The sequence below is a fragment of the Camellia sinensis genome, chromosome 4 (genome assembly GCF_055761805.1).
Source record: "Camellia sinensis isolate YWXY chromosome 4, ASM5576180v1, whole genome shotgun sequence".
Lineage (NCBI taxonomy): Eukaryota > Viridiplantae > Streptophyta > Magnoliopsida > Ericales > Theaceae > Camellia > Camellia sinensis.
In genome coordinates, this window is record NC_138964.1 from 167,480,822 (window position 1) to 167,499,871 (window position 19,050).

The window sequence follows — 19,050 nt, forward strand, 5'->3', positions numbered from 1 at the left end:
ATCAAGAGCACAGAGAAAAACACGAAGTATAGGGCCAAGAACAGTGGCAACAATACAGGGAAGTGGTGAAACAATGCGTATGTTCAAGATATGGACAAGGGCAAAATCATATACTCAAATATATGATTCACAGGTCGAATGTTTGAGCAAAACAGTAATGGCAATAAGTTCAAGAAAAATTAAGAAATTGGAATAAGAAGGAATAAGTGTATTACCAGAGAAAGAACGAAGCCGGTGTTGAATATTTCCGAGGTCAGACGACGGCGGCAGACGGGAGAGTCAACACGAACTTAGTCAAAGAAAATGAATGACGGTGGTTGCAGAGCTTTGGAAGCATTGAGCAATGGAGGATTTCGAAGGGTAAAGCAAGAAAGAGAAAGAAAAAGCTTCAGACGAGAAAGAGTATAGTGAAAAGACGGGGGAAAGAAAAAGTTTTGTTAAAAATGGAAACGGTGGCAAAAAGTAATCAATACGCCTGGAAGAACATATACGTCAGACGGCGCACGTGAAAGAGAGACGGCTTACGGGCGCGTCACAGGTATGAACCAATAAGAAGGAAACGCGTGGTTAAAAACGGTTGAATTATGGTGTATGACAGCTCATACGCGTGAAAGGGTTCTTGAAGTTCTTATTCTTCAACAAAGACATGTCGGCCAAAATAATGATCTCGGCTGAGATACTGAAAACCGATGTACTGAAAAAACGGAATGATATAGGTTCAATCACCTCAGAATGCCTAGATAATAGAACCTAGGGGGCAGTTGTGAGGATATATTTTTGAATACCGACACGTGGCAAGGTGACACCGACGTGTTAGCCAAGGTGCCACGTATCAGGGTGTAACAACCCTCACCACTGTTTACCGATTGATTATTGATTACCGTTAAACTGAGACTGATTATGATAAGTAATTGAATCGACTGAAGTACTGAACTGACTGACTGAAATCTGAAACTGAATTGATTGAGTACATCTGTTTAATTGTATGTCTATTTGTTGCCTGTTTGATTATCTGTTTGTGTATTTATGTTTAAATTGCGAATTGAAGGCCTTATCGGCGGCCAAATCTGAAATTGATTGATGATTTGTGATCCTTAGAATCAATGTGATTTTATGGCATATTTAGTTAAAATGTGATTTGGTATAATTAAACTAGATTAAATTAAGTTAAATTGCATTAGGTGGACTTAATTGCCAAAATGCCACTTAGTGGCCACTAACTCACACATTTAGAGGCTTGCACACGTTGACACAAACACACTTCATCAGCCATTTGTTGTCTACAACCGACCTCATAGGGAGAGAGTGAGAAAATTGACTTGATCTTGAGGGTTTGGCTAGAGAACTTAAAGGAATTGAAAGCTTAAGTGAATAATTGAGCTCCTAGACCTTGAATACAAGACCTAAGATAGTGTAATTACCCTCTTGTTTGTGAATTGAACTTGTTCTTACATGATTCATGTCAAATTTAGTGGATTAAGTCGTGAAATAGCTTCACATGTTGAATTATAACTTAATTCATGCATGCATGGTTGTATTGATGAATTTTAAGTTGTTTTCATGGCAAATTGTCACATGCATGTTCATAATTAAGCTTAAGTCCATGATTTCATCTTGTTTTGGGAACAATTGGCTCACTATAGCATCAAATTGAAGCTTTGAAATGGTTTAAATTCATGCATGTTTGCATGTTTTTCATATTCTTGAAAATTGGTTTGAAATTGAGTTGTTTGAAACACCATTGGGCTTTGATTTTACAATTGAGCTTTGGAATCATGTTAAACTATGAGTTTTGGGATGTTTTCTGGAAAATTGGCCCAAGAGGATCGAAATTTATGTTTTAAAACTTGGTTTTGAGCTTGAGGTTCAAATCTGGAATTTCCGGAATTTGGACTCACGCTCGAGCGGGGTGACTGGCGCTCGAGCGTGAAATTTGTGCCCCCAGTACTTTGCACTGTTTTGATTTCCGCGCGAGCGGAATAATTGACGCTCGAGCGGGACATTGTGTCTCATGCTCGAGCGGGTGTCGAGCGCCCAATCGAGCGTGATTTTCACCTATCCAGCACTTTTAACTGTTTTGCAGAACGCTCGAGCGGGTAAGTCTACGCTCGAGCGGAAACCTTTGTCTGCATGTCTGCTCGAGCGGAGTAACCTACGCTAGAGCGTGACCCCTGTTTTCTGAAAATTCTGAAAATGCTTTTAAAGTGCATCTTTGCATCCTCATCTCAACCTAGGCATTATTAGGCCTAGTTTAAGGCATCTTAATGAGGATATAGATATAGAACCACACTGAGGCAAATTAGGGATTAAGTTATTATTTTTCCAACTGTGTAGCTTAGTGTGTGTTCAATCTGTAAACTGTGTAGGGTTGGCGATTGGGGACGCGCTCTAGCTTTACTGTAACCCAGAACTCTGTGAGTAACAACTGTGTAAAGATATGTTCAAAATGAATATCTTCTGAACAATCGAACTGTACTGCTTTCTGAACTGATACTGTTAATCGAATGAATGTATGTCCTATATTCTAAACTGTATTGTGGCATCCTTAGCAACTACTGTTTACTGCTACTGTTACAGAGATCTCTATCGGTTCCCTTGTTGGAACCACTACTGTTTACTGATTGATGGCCATCATTTACTGTTCGGTCTTTTAAGACCTACTGTTCACCGTACTGTTATGCTAATGGATGTACCATATATGACTGAATGACTGATATACTGAATTAATGAACTGCTTTCATTACTGTAAGGACATTCATTCTTAACCTCTTTACGCATTACGTTATTCACTGGGCTTTAGCTCACTGCTCATATATATATGTAGGTGTACAGGCACCAGACCGTGGCTAGAAGCGTCGAGGTAAGCTCCAGTTTTGTCAAGCCAACCACTGTGCCTCACTGCGAGGTTCCGAGCCTGTCAAGTTATGGCTTAGGGATGTTTTTAATTTCCCCATCTGTCTCTGTATCTATTTTGTATGACTGTATAGGCTGTTACGATACTGTTTGATAGGGATTAGGTCCCTGAACTGAATGATTGTATATATGTACATACTGTTTTGTCACTGACTGCATAAATGTATGAAAAGTCTTTTTGGCATACAGACTGTCACAGCTCATTGGACATTATTTATTTACTGTATTGGCTTCCGCCAGCCCCTGTACTTTGTGTTACTGTATTACTGTTAAGCAGGCCTTCGATAATCTTGGATTACTAGCCAGTTACGGTGCTAAACCCATAGGGGCGGGTTTGGGTCGTGACACAGGGTCATGACGCCGAGGTGATCTCGGTCAAGCCGAGGTTATCTCCGAAGATATCGGAATCCGAGATAAGCGGATAAGAGATAAGGGACAAGAGTCCTAGAATAAAGAGGAGACTTAGCCAAGATAAGGATAAAGCTCTTAGGGAGTTTATCTTTATCTCTTGAGGAGTCCAAAGTAAGTACTGAACAGGAATCCATAGAAGTCAAGCTTCTACTGGGATTAGGATTGAGGTAACTATAAAAGAGAGGCGCCCCCGTGGGTCTAAGGCACATAATTTTATGCTTTAAGCATTGAGTTTAGCATTATTGATTATCTTTGAGAGATATACTGACTTGATCGTCGGAGTGCCCCCGGGTGGTCGAAACCACCGCCAGAATCTTCTCTTTCTGTTACAGGTTAGCCAGGTGTCATCTATTCTGCCAGTGTTCTGCAGCTGAATACTAAGTTGGGCAGTGTGATAGGAAAATCACTCACACATATAGATATTCAGTGCCCGAACAAAATATATTTTTTCAGATATTTAATTCTAAACATATAAAGTTTGTTCGGATACTCAATTCTAAATGAATTCGGAAAACTAAACTACGAAACGATAAATAACAATTAAAAATTACTTTCTATGGAAAATTATTTGGAAACATTTTCTTTATTATTTCTTATTGATTTCAATATAAAATAGAATGTAAGAATGATGAATTAAAGCAAATATGGCTGGGTTAGGGTTAAATATAAAGATGCAGAGTGATAAAAGTAAGAAGAGAAAAAAGAAAAGAAATATTCAGGCTAATGATTAGTGAGGAGTCTAAAATATTTCTATTTACACTTTTTTCAATTTCAAATCTTTTTTAATCATTTTAAATAAAAACTTAATAGGAATAAAAAAATTATAATTAAATTAAAATGTCCAACCTAATTTTTGAAATGTAAATAGAAGCCCCCTTTGAAGATTGGGAGACACCATGAATATGGATAGACAGCACATTACATTAAGGCCATGTTTGTTTGGGTGGACATGAGTTTGGGATTGGACTAATAATCCAATAAAATTATTAATCTGATGTTTGGTTAAACAATTGAAGTACGGGCTAATTATTTTAAACTTGACTATTAGTTAAGATAGGATACATAATCCAACGGATTCATAGTCCTAGGACTATTAGTCATGGGAATGCTAATCCAGTCCGCCCAAACAAACATGGCCTAAAGTTGGCAACCCAACCACGGCTGCCTTAGCCCAAACATGGGCTGCATTGATTGATTACAAAGGACATTAATTTTTCTCGTTCAACCAAAAAAAAAAGGGCAAATTATTAATAAAAGTATGACCTATTTAGTCCACAATCTCTTATTTATAGCCAAGAGCGTTGTAACATTGTTCTTCTTCTTTGTCTTTATTTTTCTCTATCTTTTTATTTTCTTGATTTTCAGTGACTAGCGACCACGTCTTATTTTTTTCTCTTTCTATCTCTAATATAGTCATTGGTAACCGACAACTACCATCAAGTGGGGTTCACTGGCAACCACAGACCATCAACTCTTTGTTTTACCCTCACTGACGGCGAAGAAGATAAATATATCTATTCAAATATGATGTAGATCTACTCAGATCTCTGAGGAGATCTATATCAGATCCGATTTGATCTAAACCAAACTAGTTGTCAAAGTACAATCATCTCTTTATATCTTGTCGCTCTTCTTCGATCTCTCACTTTTTTTTATTTATTTATATTTTCTCTACTACACACTTCTCTTTTCCTATTTTAATGAAGAAAATTTTTAAGTTCTGAACAAATTGTTTTCAAATTTTAGTTACTGACAGTGAAAAACTGTAAAATTTTACAATTTCAGTTTTTTTGATGCTAAAATTAATAATGCTTTAAAACTGTAAACTTTTGTAGTTTCATAACATTCTTTAAAAATATAAAATGTTACAGTTTAATAACATGCTTTAAAACTGTAAATTTTACAGTTTCTTAACATGATTTTAGTTTGATTAATAAAAATAAATGCTTAATAGATTTTTGTTTTGAACCTGTAATATTTTACAATTTCAGTTTGATCAATATTAGAAATTATTTGCTTAAACCCTACAAAAATTGAAAAATAACATATTTTTTTCTCCATTGTTGTTGTTTGGTGTTGTTACTTTTTTTTTTTAGTTCATCAATATTTAACACATTTTGCTAGATTTTTTCACTATAATTTCTCTATTTTTTTTGGCAATATTTTGGACTTTTCGGTGAGTCTCTGATGATATTTTTAACGTCCAACGACTATTCTGGACATTTCGATTACTTCCAGTGACGTTCAGAACACTCTAGCAAACTTCCGACGATACTCCTGACTTCTTGGAGATGATGAACATTCCGGTGACACTCTAGTGACTGTTTGACGGAAATCCTATGGTGGTAGGAAGTAGTAGCGTTCATAAATTTAAAAAAAATAAAAAAATTGGTAACAATTAAAAATATATAGGTTGCAAATGTTTTGTTTGAGATTAAATAAATTTTAAATTTTGTGTATGAGACTTACCAATAAGTTTCTCTTTATTTTTTTATTCTTTATTTTTTAAAATTTTTTAGATTGATTATTTTTTTATACTATCCAATGAGTTGTCTGTCTCTGTCTCATTACTTTATTTTAATGTGTAGATGTGCCTAAGATAACATATTTATTATACATTAATATATTACTAGCAGTGCACCTGCACGAATTTTTTTTTAAATTTTTTTTTTTTTTAAATACATCCCTCTTAGATTTTTTTTTTTTTCTTTTTTAACAACACATCATTTTCTATCTTCTAACGTCTCGAAAAGGGGAGTAGATAGATAGATCTAAAAGTATAGCACAAATACTATTGTCATTTCCCCCCACCCTTCTCGTTTTGGATAGAGGCGACCCTACATTGTAATTGGGGTATTTAATTCAATACCGTAACTTTTCTATTTTTTATTTTTTATTTTATTTTATATATATGAGTATCTTAATAGAATTTTCAATTTCGAACACCCCAAACAACTCTATTGAATACCCAATTAGCTCAGAGTATTTTGTTGAAAACCCTCCACTTTGTTGAATACCCAATTCATAACCCACTGACTCTTAAAATATACATACAACTTTATTACTATCTAAAAAAAGTATCCAACCGAATTGTAGATTAATTGATGAATGATTATTTAATTACGTACATTAAAAATGATATATTTGAAAAATAATGTTAAGAATAATGAAAAAAAATATTATGATGAAGATTTTTTATTCTATAATTAGTGTGTGGTATTTTATTATATGTATAATTTAAGAGTGGAAAATCTTCATGAACTATTTCATGATATTTTTTTATGATCTCAAATATTACTCATATTTGATAGTATTAATAATGAAATTATTATACAACAATTATAAAATATTAAATCCAAGTCGATCGCAATTGTAAAAGTAAAAACTAACAAGGTTACTATTAGTTAAGCTATATTCTTATCCTAGTCACCATCACATATTTTGAAATATTTGAATTATGTTGTAGTTGATCTAAAACATCTCTAGACAACCAATTAACAGAACAGAAATAGTCATCAATTACCTAACCACAGTGTCGCTCTAAAATATGATCAATTGACTATTGCAGATCGTGTAATCATTCAACTATTTTATATACAAATATAAACCTACACATTATCATGTGTGTGGCTTTAACCTGTATCCTTAAAATGAAACAACTTAAATGTTTCTACTTGGGAAAACCATCATGTAAAATACAACAAGTGTGTTTACCAAACGATGCAACCAAGTCTCTAAAATGTTCACTGCTTTATATGGCAACCATGTCATGAGCACCACCAACCTTCGTGTCGCTCATGGCTTGGCCTCTTTGTTTCTCAAGTTGTACCTTGGCATCCTTCAAGGCGCACCCCACCTCATTGTCTTCCGGTGTCTCCTTAATCATCACCTCATAATCTTGTAGGCAGGCTTCCCATTTTTCCAGCTTTCACACAAAACAAACATTTTAATTCACACATCATATTGTATAAATGCCAATAACACATCATGTTTAAGACCAAGTAAGTTTTGTACCAAAATTGTTGTTCTCAATCTGGAGACAGAATTTTGGGCGGAGGAAGGGCTGGCCAGCAAGGTCTACCCCCTAAAATGTTTAACAAGTCTCAAATTTTGAGAGTAATTTTGGACAAATTCTGGCTCTGCCCCTAGACACTATCTTTTGGATGGGAGTAATTTTACAAAAAGCTTTAAATTTTGTGCCTAATTCCACAAAAACCCATGATTTTTTTCTTTTCTTTTCATGAGAGGTGATTTGGGATATGGGGACATGAGAGATTCAAATAAAAGATCTGATCTCAATGACATAGCGCCCACTAAATAGTTACCTTGGCATTGCACTCAGCTCTTCTTAATCTGGCTTTCCTATAAGAGGGGCGCACATTAAGGGCAGCAGTGCAGTCCTCAATTGCTTTCTCGAATTGACCGAGTTTAGACCTACAAGTGGCTCGGTTGCACAACAGGACCGAGTTGTAGGGGTCATGGTCAAGCCCCTCCCCATATGCAACACAAGCCTCTGAGTATCTTTGTAACCTGAAGAGCTCGTTTCCCTTTGATCGAGCCCCTGCTGTTGCTCGTGTCCTCCTAACAACCGTATTCACTTCTTTGTTATTTGAATCAAGTTGAGCTGCTTGTTGTGCCACTGTCACAGCATCGTCGAATCTGTGAAAATTCAACATACCAATATAAAAAAACCGTCACTTGCTTATCAATTCAAACAAAACACCAAAACAGGGCAGCAACAGAGCAATCAAACAGGGCAGCCTCCTATTGATTTGAGATTGTAGACCAGATCATTAACTGAGAATGCCAGATTTAGCATCTGGTACTTCGCTCTACAGTAATTATGGAAAAACCTAACAATTTACATTGCTAAAAACACTAACTTGTTTTCAAATTATGTTGCGTACAACGAACAAGAAACATTGTAATAGTGTTTCATATATATATATATATATATTTGATTTTTTGGGAGTTGCTATTCCCACCCCACTTGACTCCAAATACGCTTCCTTCTTTGTTCTTATTATACGTAGTTACTATTTCCACTCCACTTTACTCCAAATAGTATTTAGAGCAAAGTGGAGTGGGAATAGAGACTCCATTTTCTTATTAAAAATTTTATACTATATAGAACACTAACCTGCCGGCAACCATGTTAACTTGAGCCCGAATCAGCAATAGACCAGCATTAGCAATAGGACCAAAGAATTTCGTGCAATCCTCCGTGTCAAACTTTGGTCCCTTTGTCAATGCTTCATCGGCGTCCTGGTGCCGATGGAGCTTCAACAAGGCCTCAGCTTGCAAAGCAAAAATCTTTTTCAATAACAACCAAAACATTCGCTCATGTTAACCATAATTGTTGCTCCAAGTCTTAATACAACATCAACGTCAACATCAACATCCTAAGAAGAATGAGATTAGATTGTAATAAATAAAGTCAAGGGCTAAGTCACCTGTGGTGCAGAATCAGCGCCCCCCGCTGATGTGGCAAGCCCAATTTGTTTGAGTAGTGTGTTCCAATCTCGTTGTTTCTTTGCTTCTGTACACTTACTTAGATGAACTTGGAGATTTTTAGCTTTGGTGATGACATTAGGTTCAGATTCAGAACCAGCTAGTTTAGAATGATACAATGCCTTTTCTGCTTCTCCTAATCTGTGTGAAGACAAATATATAACCACATTACTGATCAAAGGAATTTGTGTAACAGGCAAAATTGTTTATTGATGGCTATATAATACCTACCTGAGATATAGAGTTGCCAAACGATTATGAGCTCTTTGATAATGTGGTTCGATCCGGATGGCTTCTCTACACTCAAAAACTGCCTCAAGAAGCCTACCTAAGGCTGTCAGTGTTGCACTTTTGTTACTCCTATATGAAGCCTTATTTGGGTCAATAGATATAGCTGCATCATAAAGTGCCAGAGCCTCTGCAAACCTTTCATTATTGTAATCTTCATTCCCCATTATATTCAATTGCTCCGGATCCATCCTAGTCGACAGAGCCCTGCATAGGGAACTTGGTTGTTCACTCTCTTCATTGTGTTTCTTCACTACATTCCCCATTATAGAATTTGGGTACTTCCCATTCGGCATTGAGGACTCCTTGTTTGTTGTTTTGGGTAGGTAATTAAGAACATCATTCGAATTTGAATAACCACCGCTACCGCCACCAGGTTGTCGCAAGTTACCCAAATGGCCAAACAACATTACGTTGCCTGACGAAGCTCGTACAAAAGTACTTGCTCCCTTGGATCGCTGGTGATCAGTTATCATGCTTTCGAGCTCGCCAGAGATGCCAGTGGTACCCTGCGGTACCTTTCTCCCTTGGACATAACCTTGGGCAGCTGCAGTTTTTGTTGTACTTGTTTCATTAGTAGTTTTTATACCACCTTGTCTGGGATGATGATATGAAGGTGGGACCCTACGATGGTTTGGCCCGGGCCTGGCAATGACCCTGTCAACTTGTTTCAGTGATGGCTCTGATGAAACATTAGATAAGTTACAGAAGGAGGTGTCATCCAAGCCACCACGCCGCCTCCTGGCGTTGGGTGTGCTCGGTACTCTAATGATACTATTTGTGTTGCGTGTCGGAATTGAACCAGTAGAGGTTGTCCTTCTGAGACGTCCAAAAACTGCATTGAATATGCCACATCCTGATTTCCTGTCCTCATAGGTGCCCATATCTCTCATTTCTTCTTCTAAGTCTTTGTCTCAATTCTTTGTGGGGAAGTGGAGGAGATTTATAATGGAAAAGAATGAAACATTTTGATAAAGAGAATGAAAGACATGTAGCAAATCAATTAATGTCATGGGGAATTTTCCTGGAATGTCTCAAGAAGAAAAAAAAAATGTACAAAGAAATTTGGACTTAATCCATGTCACCACAAATGTAGAGGGCCAATGAATTGAAAAGATGAAGACAAAAGAAAAATAGGATATATATATATATGGAGAGCTAGATTGGTGTTGTGCGGGTTTGCAACAAACATGCCTATACCCTGGAGATGTGTTCATCTGATTTCATAGCCTATTGTCAAAGAAACAATCTCTTTTTTTAACCCTTTTGTTTTCTCTCTGTTTGTTTGTGATCACATGAATTGATAATGCAGAGAGATAGATGTAAAGAAAATTTGCAGGCAAAGGAAAAAAAAAAAAAAAAAAAGTAATAATTTAGGGGACGTTTTATTATAATGAAATTTGGCTTCAAATTTTCTTTCTTTTTCCTAATTTTCTTAATCTTGTTTTTTTTTTGCTTCTTTATGTGGTAGGGAAAGTACACCGCGAGACCCGGTCATGGAAGAAATGAGGGTCACTAGAATTTTAGAGAGTGAGATAGAGATAGAGAGAGAGAGAGAGAGAGAGACTTGTAGTGTAGGCTTTTGTCATGCTTTGATTCCACGTGAAAATCAACACCCTTGACTGCAAGTGGGTAATCCCAAAGTACAAAAAAGCAATCAGAGATTCATTTTGAGATTAATTATAAGAAAATTGGGTGGTAGTTCGAAAATTTAAGGGTCGAATGGCCTGAAATTTGAAAAGGGAGAGAAGAGAGGGAGAGCAGAGAAGAGAGGGAGAGAGGAGGACGTCGTCGCCTCACCGCTCGTCGCCTGTGCCGATGTCGTCGCCTCGCCGTCTGTGCCTCCGCCGCGAGGAGCTCGTCCAGTCCTTCAGCCTCGCCGCAGCCCCGCCTCCTCCTCCAGCCGATTTTTATGGCCCCCTCCCTTCCCTCCTTCCTCCTTCCTCCTTCCTCCTCCTTCCAATCTTCTTCTCCACCATTCTTCTTTTTCTCCCCCCCTCCCTTCTTCTTCTTCTCCTTTCTTCCCCTCCTCTGATTTTCTACTTCTGATAGGAAGACGAAGACCCAAAAAAAAAAGAAGAGGCAAAACGATGTCATTTTGCTTTTTCGACCCATTCGACCCACGGATTTTCGAGCTACCAACCGGGGTTGTAATTATAAATCCGAACCTTCTAAATTCAATTCATCTTAATTTATACACATAATTTGCACTTACTGTGGATATACACATTTGCAATGGGCCTTCATCATCGTTATAATAATAATGAAAAGAGGAATACCCATTCAGTAAGTTTAAAACACTGCCAATAGCGTGGGATGACAGTAAAGGAAGAAACAGGAACAAAGGAGTACTTATAGGAATGTACGTGGAAAGAAATTTCATAATTAAATGGCACTTGGATGTATTAATCTAACAAGAGGTTTACGTTTCAAGCCTGGATGGGATGGAAACAAGAATTTTAGGGCTTGTTTTATTGGACGGATTATAGCATAAAATGGAAACAAGAAGTGTCTGAGTCAATTTACACGCACATCGACTAATTTCAGTATCCACGCAAAGTGTCTTCTCCACATAGATCGGGACCCTTAATGTGGATCAGACAAATCTCGAGCAAAACTCACAGGCATGTTCCCAAAGAATTAGTAGTACATAATAGGAGTTGAATTTGAAACCAAAAGGGACTACATCCACAAGTCTCAAGCTGCACCCACTTGCTGATTAAAAAAAGAGTGCTGCTATTAGCACCTACTTTTTTCCTTTGGACCCCCCTATCTTTCTTATTATTTTTAATTCCAATTTTATCCAAATAGAAAATTACAATTTTATCCTCATCCCTAACTCTCTAACCCTAATTTTCAAAACCCTAACCCTAATTCCACCAGCGTCACTGTTACTATCCATCATCGTCAGCGCCGTTGTTACCACCCATCATCGTCGGCGCTGCTATTACGATCCATCATCGATACCTTCTGCAATCACTAATGGGCTGATGGATCGCCGCCATAATCGATCGCAGAAATTGTGTGTGTGTGTGAGTCGCAAAGAAGAGAAGAAGACGAGAGAGACAGATCGTTGACCATCACTATCGCAGTTCTACATCTACAAGCCATCGCGATCTACCTCGTTATCGTCGTCACCACTGGCATAGCCCACGACCATCACGGCCCGATTTCCACTTTCAGATGTAGGGTTTTGAGGAAAGAAGAAGAAGAATAGGAAAGGATCTAGGGTTTTGATAGTAGTTAGGTTGCGATTTGGGTTGTGATCTGAAGAAGAAAAAGAAGATGAAGAAGAAAAGAAGAGAATGAGGTAGCGGGATTGGTAGTTATGGAAGCGGCAATGGAGGGGAAGATGATTTTTAGATCGCGGCGGTGTAATGGTGGTTTGCTGGAGTTGAGATAGTGGAGGTAAAGAAGAACAGGAAAAAGAAAAAGAAGGAGAAAGGTCGGAGGTGGGCTGTTGGCGGCGACGATAGTGGTGCTGAAGGTGGTGGTTAGGAGTGGAGCCTAGGGTTTGGGTGAGGGTATAGCTGGTATTAAAGTGAGGGTTGAAAGAAAAAAGGATGGGGACTCATATTGTTAGGTGGGGGCTCAAAGAATTGGGGGGGCCAAAGTAAAAAAGTAGGTGCTAATAGCAGCACTCTAAAAAAAAAAAAAAGATTAATTACCTAAAAGTCCTATTCACCAATACTATGGCAGCCTAGGTCCTGTTCAAGATTTTTTTGAACCAACAAGTCATATTTTGAGATATAAAGGCGTTTTTGCCCTTCTGTTCTTTGGTTTGATTCGACTAGCCAGTAAATTTGAGAATATTATCAATTTTTTTTTATTTTAAAATTGAGAACATTATCAATTTTGTACAGCATTATTCCAAAGAGTTGTTTTGCTAACTAGGTAAAACAAAAAAGAAGCATAGAGTTTGGGATTCAACAAGGGTACAAGGATGGGCAAGCTACGTAATTATGGAGAAGTTGAGAGTTTTGAAAGTTGCTTTAAAAAGATGGAATATGACAGTGTTTGGTGATGTAGACTCAAAGTTGAAAGAACCAGAAACTGAACTACATTCTCTGGATTTACAATCTACATTGAGGGAGTTGGATGGGGTTGGAAAAGGGAAGAAGAAAGGAGGCATGGGGTGTGATTTGGAAGCTTAGGAAAAGGAAAGAGTGGATGTGGGTGCAAAAGTGCAGGATGGATTGGGTTCTTAAAGGTGACAGAAATACTAGATTTTTTTTTTCCATATTATGGCTACGAAGAGACATAATAGAAACTTGATTACTTCTCTGGAGGTTAATGGGGTAGAGGTTGAAGAACCCAGCGAGGTTAAACAAGCAGCTTGCTACCATTTCCAGAGTTTATTTACTGAACATTAGAGGTATAGGCCAAGAATTGGAGGAGAGTTTAAGAAGATTGAAGCTAATCAGGTAGTTGACATTTTGAAGAGAGAGTTTTCAGTGGAAGAAGTATGGGCTACTATTCAAGAATGTGATGGCAACAAAGCCTCGAGTCTTGATAGGTTTAATATGCTTTTTTTTTTTAAAAAAAAGGTTGGAAATTTTTGCAAGATGACATCATGAAGTTCATGAAGGAGTTCTACAGTAACAGTAAATTGGGATGTGGGGTAAATTGTTCAGTTGTTACTCTTATCCCCAAGAAGGAAAATCATAACTCTCTTATTGATTATCGGCCTATTTGTTTGATAAATTCTCCCTATAAAGTGCTGTCCAAAGTGTTGGCCAATAGACTCAAGCAAGTTCTGCCTAGTGTGATTGATAACGTTCAGTCTGCTTTTGTGGGTGGGGGGGGGGAGAAATATTTTGAATGGAGTGCTTATAGCAAACGAGGTGGTGGATTGGTGGAAAAAATCAAAGAGGAAGGGCCTCATTCTCAAATTGGACTTCTAGAAAGCTTATGACACTATTAATTGGAATTGTTTGCTGCAGATGTTATCCAGTTTTGGGTTTGGATCAAGATGGACTCGTTGGATGAAAGAATGTGTGGAATCTGCTCGAATTTCTATTTTGGTCAATGGCTCACCATCTGCTGAATTTTGTCCACAAAAAGGGCTTAGACAGGTGATCCTCTTTAACCTTTTTTTGTTTAATGTTGTTGCTGAAGGGCTGAATATATTGTTGTCAAGAGCTAAGGAGTTGAGGATTATAAAAGGCGTGGTAGTGGGTGGTAGAGAGGTTAATATATCTCATTTAAAGTTCGCTGACGACACTATCATTTTTTGTGAGGCTGACTGGTCTGAGATTGTGGCTGTGAAACGCATTCTAAGATGCTTTGAAGTTGTGATAACCCTGTCCTGTGTTATGTTAATCAATCCTATTTATGATTGTGGTTATGTGCTTGATATGATTTTGAATGCCATTTATATGATTATATGTGTTTTTGAATTTCTATCTGTTCACCGTAGGAAAATCTATTTGATTTTCTGTTATAAAATTTAATTAAAGCCCGTAGAGGCGACTGAAACTGAAATTAACTGTATTTTTGCGATTAGTATGATTTTTAGAGCTTATGGTGAAATTTAATTAAAAAAAATCGATTCGGATTAAAATAATTAGATTAAATCAATTAAATGTAGTGCAATTGGTTAACACTAATTGAGATGGATTAGTTTAAATTAATCACTTAGTATATATATGGGTTAAACACACTTAGGCTCCTTATTTTGACCTCAAGAATCTAAAAATACACTCTAGAGGGAGAGAGTGAGCTGAATTAGAGAGAGAGAGAGAGAGAGAGAGAGAGAGAGAGAGCTCAACCTTGGGGATTTGCAAGTGAATTCAAGAAACTAAGAGGATTAGCTCGAGAATTGGCTATATTTGGAAGAATTGAAGCTCCTAGGTGAATAATTGAGCTCAAATTCATGAGTTTAAATTTATAACTAAGTGAATCCAAGCATGATATGTGTGACTAAGAATAAGAATTGAGTTGAATGTAATGAAATTGGAGTTGTATATATATATGCATGTTTGCATTCACCATGATTATGTTCATTTGAGCATGAGACATGAAGAATTGAGTACCAAATCATACATGCAAGCATAGTTTTGTTTAGCTTCATGATTATAAGCATCATTTGTGCCATTTCAAATGGAATTGGAGTCAATAATTAACATGCATGCATTATTCATGAATGTATGAAGCTTGAATGCATAAGTTTCAAAATTGGCAAAGAATTTGGAATGATTTTGGAAATGGACCATGATTCTAGACAATTGGTTTCAAATTATCTAAGTTTTTATGACACACAATGTTTTTCTATGTTTTTGGCATCAATTTGCAAACTTTAGAACTTTGGGGTTGTGTTTTGAAACTCAAACAACTTGCTGGAAAACCCAGAATTCGACCCATCCGCTCGAGCGAGGGAAGTCTTGCTCGAGCATGAAAATTTAGCTTCCAAAAATTTTGCAGAGATTTGCACAGTGGCTCGAGCGGCAAACTTTACGCTCGAGCGAACCCTGTTTTGTAAGACTCCTAGCTCGAGTGTCGAAAATCTCGCTCGAGCGTAAAATTCATGTAACCAGCACTTTTTTAGAGTTTTGTAGGCCGCTCGAGCGACCAAAGCTGCGCTCGAGCAAAGGGCCTTGTTTCAGAAATTTTGAAAAGTTGTTTTACGTTCTGTTTTCCGTTCTCTTTCATTTCTAAGCACTCTTAGGCATGCACTGAACACTATAAATGAACAAAAGGGATAAGAAAGAGGCCTAAGAGAAACAATAAGTTAAAAATAGATTGAATTATTTGTGACCCAATATGTTATGAAATGTGTAGGGTCAAGCACAAGGGCAAATCCATTGACAAAACACTGTCAGTAATATCTTAGTAAGGATATTTTAAAGTATGTTACTTTCCAAGTGCTTACTTCTGCATAAGTTTCACGGATTTGTTAATTTGAATTGTGAACGAATGTCCGTTTGACATAAATGAATCGGGCCAAACGCCGTTTGACATGATTAAATTGGGCCAAAGGCCGTTTGACATGACTGAATTGGGCCAAAGGCCGTTTGACATGAATAAATTGGGCCCGAGGCTGTTTGACATGAATGAATTGGGCCCGAGGTCGTTTGATATGATGGGCCAGAGGCCGTTTGATATTTTTGGGTTTGGTACGTCCATTATGAATTTCATTCATGTAGTTTCTTTATTTTGATATTATTCACTGGACTTTCGCTTATTCTCATTTAAATATATGTAGGTGAGCAAAGAGATGTCCAAACCTAGCCTCAGTGAAGAATGTGAGAGGAAGTCAAGTTTTTTGGAGTCAGCCTGAACGTCTCACGTACGAGACTTTGTTTTTGTTCTTCTGTTTACTCTTTTTGCTACTTTGGTGAATACATTGGATCACCCATGTACATAAACTTTTGTTTGGCTGACTACACGTTTGAAGTTCCTGGATGTACAAGATGTTAATTCTGCCTATATGTGTAAGTTATTAAGGAATGCTTTTGGAATAATTCTGCTATGCCATATAAGCACAATTTATTGGACAAAATTTTTAAGTCTGCTTCCGTTTTGGCCCCTTATTGAAACATGTTTAATTAGGATCGAGGCCGTAGGTAATCTCTTGATTATTGGCTGGTTATGACCTTAATCCATAGGGGCGGGTTCGGAGTCATGACAGAAGTGGTCTCGGGGTTGAAGATAAACTTTCATAAAAGTATGATTTGTGGTGTGGAAGTTGAAGATCGGTCGGTGGAAGAATATGTAGCCAAACTGAATTGTCTAAGTCATAAACTTCCTATAAAGTATCTTGGGTTGCCACATGGTGCCAACCCATGTAGGAAGTAAGTGTGGCAGCCAGTGGCGAACAGGTTTAAACAGAAGTTATTTGGTTGGAAGCGTAGGATGCTCTCTTTTGCCGGGAGAGTCATTCTTATTAAGTCTGTTCTGTCTTCCGTACCTCTCTTTTATATGTCTTTATTTAAGATTCTGGTGTGTGTGGCTAAAGAAATTGATAAGATTCAAGCTAGGTTTCTTTGGGGAGGAGATGAATCTCGAAGGAAAATTCATTTAGTAAAATGGAATGAGGTGCAGTTGCCTAGGAATCAAGGAGGTCTTGGGATCCGAAATCTCCTAGTGACTAATGAGTGTTTGTTACTCAAGTGGTGGTGGAGATATGCCTTGGAAGATAAGGCTTTGTGGAAATCAGTGATTTGTGACAAATATGTTGTATTCGGAGGTGGTTGGTTCCCTTCATTGAATGGTTTTGGGTCTGTTTCTATTATATGGAGAGATATTCTTGCTGTGGTTCATGTAAATCCTAAGGTGTATAATTTCTTTGTGCAAATGTGGAGCTTAGGATTGGTGATAGGAATATGGTGAAGTTTTGGGATGATATTTGAAGGGGATCCCCAAGTCTTAAATCCCAATTTCCTAGGTTGTACCAGCTTACTTTAGACAAAGAGATCACCTTGAAATTACAGCTTTCTTGTCGAGATAGCACCAACAAGTAGTGCTTTCATTTTAGAAGGCCCATTTTTGGTTGAAAGGAAGATGAGGTGATTAGGCTGCAAAATATGTTGAGAGCAGGGCCTTGCCTACATAGTGATAAAAAGGATTCCATTTCTTGGAAGGCTAACTAGTCAGGGTTGTTTAGAGTTGGAGTTATCTATAACTGGTGCACACAAACTCCTGGCCCTGTCCATTGTTTCCTAGATTTAGTGTGGAATAATTTTGCTCCGCTTAAGGCTAAATTTATTACCTGGCTTGCTTGGAGGGTAGGCTGAAAACATCTTCATTTCTTAGCAGACCTGGAGTATTGTCAGGTTCTGTAGTATTGCCTTGTGTGTTGTGCAAAGCTGAGGTGAAAACTGCTAATCACTTTCTTCTATCTTGTTATTTTACATGGAATGTTTAGTCTAAAATCATGGACTGATGGGGAATTCAATGAGTAATACCAGGATCTATTGAAGATTTAATGCATTGGTGGTTGGGGTGGAAGTACAGGAAAAATGAAAAGCAAGTTCGGAGAGTTGTTTTCATTTCTGTTGTTTGGTCTCTGTGGATATATAGAAATGATTGCATTTTTAATAGTACTCATCCTGATATTGATGAATTGTGTGAGGTCATAAAAATTGGAGTGGCCATGTGGTTGAAGTTTTATGATATGGGTTGTTTCTACTCCATTCATGAGATTGTCACAAATATAAAATGGATGAGTCAACACCTTTAAGGGTTGGAGATGTTTGGTGCTTGTTCAAGCTTGATGGGTCTTATTTATGTTGTTTCTCTGATATAGTTGGAGGCTGTTAACTCTGTTTGTTTTGGTTATTGAGGCTATGATGGGTTCTGTGTTGCTAGTTTGCTATGCTTTGGATTTGGTTGCTTTGGCTCTGCTGCTGGATTGTTTTGTTTTGGGTTTCTGATTGTTCTGGTTACTGTGGTGGTTTGCTGCGGCAACTCTGTTCTGGCAGTTGTTGATTGTTCTGGTTTTTTGGTGTGTATCTTTCTTGTTTCTGGTTTGGCTCTGTTGCTGATCTGCTTTCACTTTGTTGCTTTGGCTCTATTGATCTATTGCTGTTACTAGGGCATTTGATCTGGTTGTAGGTTTTTTAGAGTTATAGTCGATTTTGAGTTGTAGTTTGTTGATGTTGGTTTCTCATCAACTTCCTGGGGTGTTAGCATATGATTGGGCATGCTCTTGGGTGCCAACCTAGTTAGGATCCCTCTGTTCGCTTTGATGTGTTTATATCCTCTTTCTTTCTTTCTTTTCTTTATTGATGTAATCATTTTTTCATCAATAAAGCTTCTTCTTTTGTTGATTAAAAAAAAATGGTTTTTCCGTCTGCTCTTTGGTTTGATTTGATTATCTAATAAAACTGAGAATATTATCAATTTTTTTCAGTTTTAAAAATAAGAATATTAAGGGGAAAAAAAGAAAAAAGAAAAAAGAAAAACAAAGCATGAAATTAAATAGGT

The 19,050-nt window shown here is 37.4% G+C and overlaps 1 protein-coding gene across 1 annotated transcript; it reads right to left on the reverse strand.

The window, feature by feature from the left end:
* Positions 1 to 7,075: 7,075 nt before the first annotated feature.
* LOC114314273 (inactive TPR repeat-containing thioredoxin TTL3) lies at positions 7,076 to 10,486 on the reverse strand. Its single transcript, XM_082923824.1, has 5 exons — positions 9,067 to 10,486; positions 8,778 to 8,976; positions 8,465 to 8,637; positions 7,650 to 7,983; positions 7,076 to 7,249 (listed from the first exon to the last, which is right to left on the reverse strand). Exons 1-5 carry the CDS (start codon positions 10,014 to 10,016, stop codon positions 7,076 to 7,078), a joined length of 1,830 nt encoding a protein of 609 aa, XP_082779950.1. The 5' UTR covers positions 10,017 to 10,486.
* Between the last annotated feature and the right edge of the window lie 8,564 nt (positions 10,487 to 19,050).

What these genes read in the sequence shown, in the direction of transcription:
- LOC114314273 (XM_082923824.1), bottom strand. Translation starts at nt 10,016, where the DNA reads ATGAGAGATATGGGCACCTATGAGGACAGGAAATCAGGATGTGGCATA. An exon ending in GCGCTGATTCTGCACCACAG is followed by an intron (nt 8,638 to 8,777) that starts GTGACTTAGCCC and finishes TTATTGAAAAAG; the next exon opens with ATTTTTGCTTTGCAAGCTGA. An exon ending in GTTAACATGGTTGCCGGCAG is followed by an intron (nt 7,984 to 8,464) that starts GTTAGTGTTCTA and finishes GAATTTTCACAG; the next exon opens with ATTCGACGATGCTGTGACAG.